The following is a 1,952-nucleotide window of genomic DNA, read 5'->3' as shown; positions in this document are numbered from 1 at the left end:
TCTGGAGCTTGACGTCCATCCAGTGCACGGCGAGCAGGCTCTCGTTGCGGTCGGGTTTCAGCGACTCGGCCTCGAAGGCGTCGAGCGCCGCGCAGGCGCCGCCCTGGGCCTTGGCCGCGGCGACGGCGTCGGCGTAGCGCTTCGTCGCCTGCTCCTCCTCGCTCAGCTCCGGCGCCGCTTCCTCCTCGAAGAGGTCGGCGTCTTTGGTGTCCTCGGCGCCGCCGCGCACGGCGCCCTTCGGCGCGGCGCCGGGCCAGCGCAACGCGCTCGACGTCGCGAGCAGGGCGAGCAAAGCGAGGCGCATCCTTGCCATCGGATATAATTAATCGCGATTCGATACGCGTCAACATTCAAGTTGAAGTATGCGATCGAGCTGTTGCCGGCGGCTCGCGCGCGGAGCGCACACGCCGGCCGCCGGCACAGAGAAACGAACCAAGAAAGCAAAGAAGTTAGTCGCAGGGCTCGTGGAGCTGCGCGTCCTCGCTGAGGCCCGCCGCGCGCCAGTCCGGGTGCTTGACGGGGTACTCGACGTTGTGGCACTTGACCATGGCCTCGTACTCCGGCGTCGCCGGGTCGAAGAGGTTCTGGTCGAAGCAGGCGCCGCCGGTGCGCGCGACCTCGGCGACGCGCGGGCTACCGACGCGCTCGCAGACGTCGCCCATGCGGAGCGGCACGTACTGCGCGAGCGCGTACTCGCGGAGCCGCGCGTACCTGGGCGCGTCGCAGTAGGCGGCGACGAAGAGGGCGTCGACGAGCGTGATGGCGAAGGGCGACGGCCGCCGTCGCGCGCCGCCCGTCATAAACGCGAGCTCGTCGGTGCAGGCCGCGTTGAGGCTCACGGCCAGCTGCGTGCGGTCCAAATTCTGCGGCGTGGCCGTCGGGAAGCGCGCGAGGCACTCGGTGATGGCGCGCCAGTCCGCGAGCCACTGGGCGCGCGTCTGCGCCGTCGCGTAGCGCTGGCCCGTGGGCATGACATACGAGTTGGGGTAGAGCCGCTCCGGCGACGCGAAGGCGCCGGCGGCGAGCCGCCGGGCGGCGCGCGGGTGTTTCGCGGGCGGCGGCGCGACGAGCGCGCAGGCGAGCGGCGCGAGCAGCGCGGTGGCGAGCTTTTGGCGGCCCATCACCTCCTCAGCAAACTTCAATGTTTCCCTCAACGTTGAGGAAACGACGCTGCCCTCGCCCTCCGCGGCCTCTTGTGATTGGCGCCCTCTCGACACGCTCCCAGAGTGACTTCCGAGCGACAGCATGGGCCTCGAGGACAAGCTCCTGGACGGGGAGGAGACGAAGGCCGGCCCCGCGGCCGACGAGGAGTGCCTCGACTGAGACGCGGGATCCGTCGAGCTCGGGCAGCCTTTGGCCGCCAAGCTCGATGGCGAGGCGAAGCAGTCGCTCGCCGTGAGCGTCTGCAGCCTCATCATGGCCATCCCGGTCCGCGCGCCCGCGTCCGACCGGCCCCACCTGCGACAAAAGGAACGTTTGTTTCCCCTAGGCCATCGTGGGCAGCTGATGCTGGCCCATCCTGGTCGGCGCGATCTTCGGGGTCGCCGCCGGCCAGGTCCCCGGAGGCCTCGTGGCCATGTTCCACGGCATCCAGGTCGCCATCATGCTCGCGCTGATGACGAACATCATCCAGTTCGCCTACTGGAAGCAGCGGGGCAAGTCCCAGAAGCCCATTTATCTTCTGTGCCTCGCGACGCTCCTGGTCATGGTCCAGCCGACGTCGATGCTCGTCATCGGGTCCTACCACGACGCGGCGCTGGCCACGGGCGGTTTGTGCATCTCCCAGATCTCGCCCGTGACCTACCCCGTGACGAACACGAGCGTCTGGCGCGACTGCGTGTCGGAGCCGCCCTTTGGCAACTTCTTCTTCGACGGCGACGACGACCCGAACGCGCTCACGCCCAACACGTCGATCGGCTGGGCATCCAGATCTTCGGCACCTACGGCGGCTT

At 69.0% G+C, this 1,952-nt stretch overlaps 2 protein-coding genes across 2 annotated transcripts in view; one reads left to right on the top strand and one right to left on the bottom strand.

Annotated features, from left to right (window-relative positions):
- The window catches only part of AURANDRAFT_68411 (hypothetical protein), a gene marked incomplete at both ends in the record, with an annotated part of 1,855 nt that extends 734 nt beyond the window's left edge, over positions 1-1,121 (bottom strand). Inside the window, 2 exons of the mRNA XM_009044093.1 lie at positions 14-305; positions 526-1,121. Coding sequence (XP_009042341.1) covers positions 14-305; positions 526-1,121 — 888 coding nt within the window. The remainder of the gene's footprint in view (positions 1-13; positions 306-525) is intronic.
- A 455-nt stretch (positions 1,122-1,576) lies between these two features.
- The window catches only part of AURANDRAFT_72808 (hypothetical protein), a gene marked incomplete at both ends in the record, with an annotated part of 8,173 nt that continues 7,797 nt past the window's right edge, over positions 1,577-1,952 (top strand). The window contains one exon of the mRNA XM_009044095.1: positions 1,577-1,822. Within this exon, the coding sequence (XP_009042343.1) occupies positions 1,577-1,822 (246 nt within the window). The remainder of the gene's footprint in view (positions 1,823-1,952) is intronic.

This window comes from Aureococcus anophagefferens (assembly GCF_000186865.1).
Source record: "Aureococcus anophagefferens unplaced genomic scaffold AURANscaffold_130, whole genome shotgun sequence".
NCBI classification, from domain to species: domain Eukaryota; class Pelagophyceae; order Pelagomonadales; family Pelagomonadaceae; genus Aureococcus; species Aureococcus anophagefferens.
The sequence above is the reverse complement of the archived record's forward strand: the minus strand, read 5'-3'. Positions and strand labels throughout refer to the sequence as shown.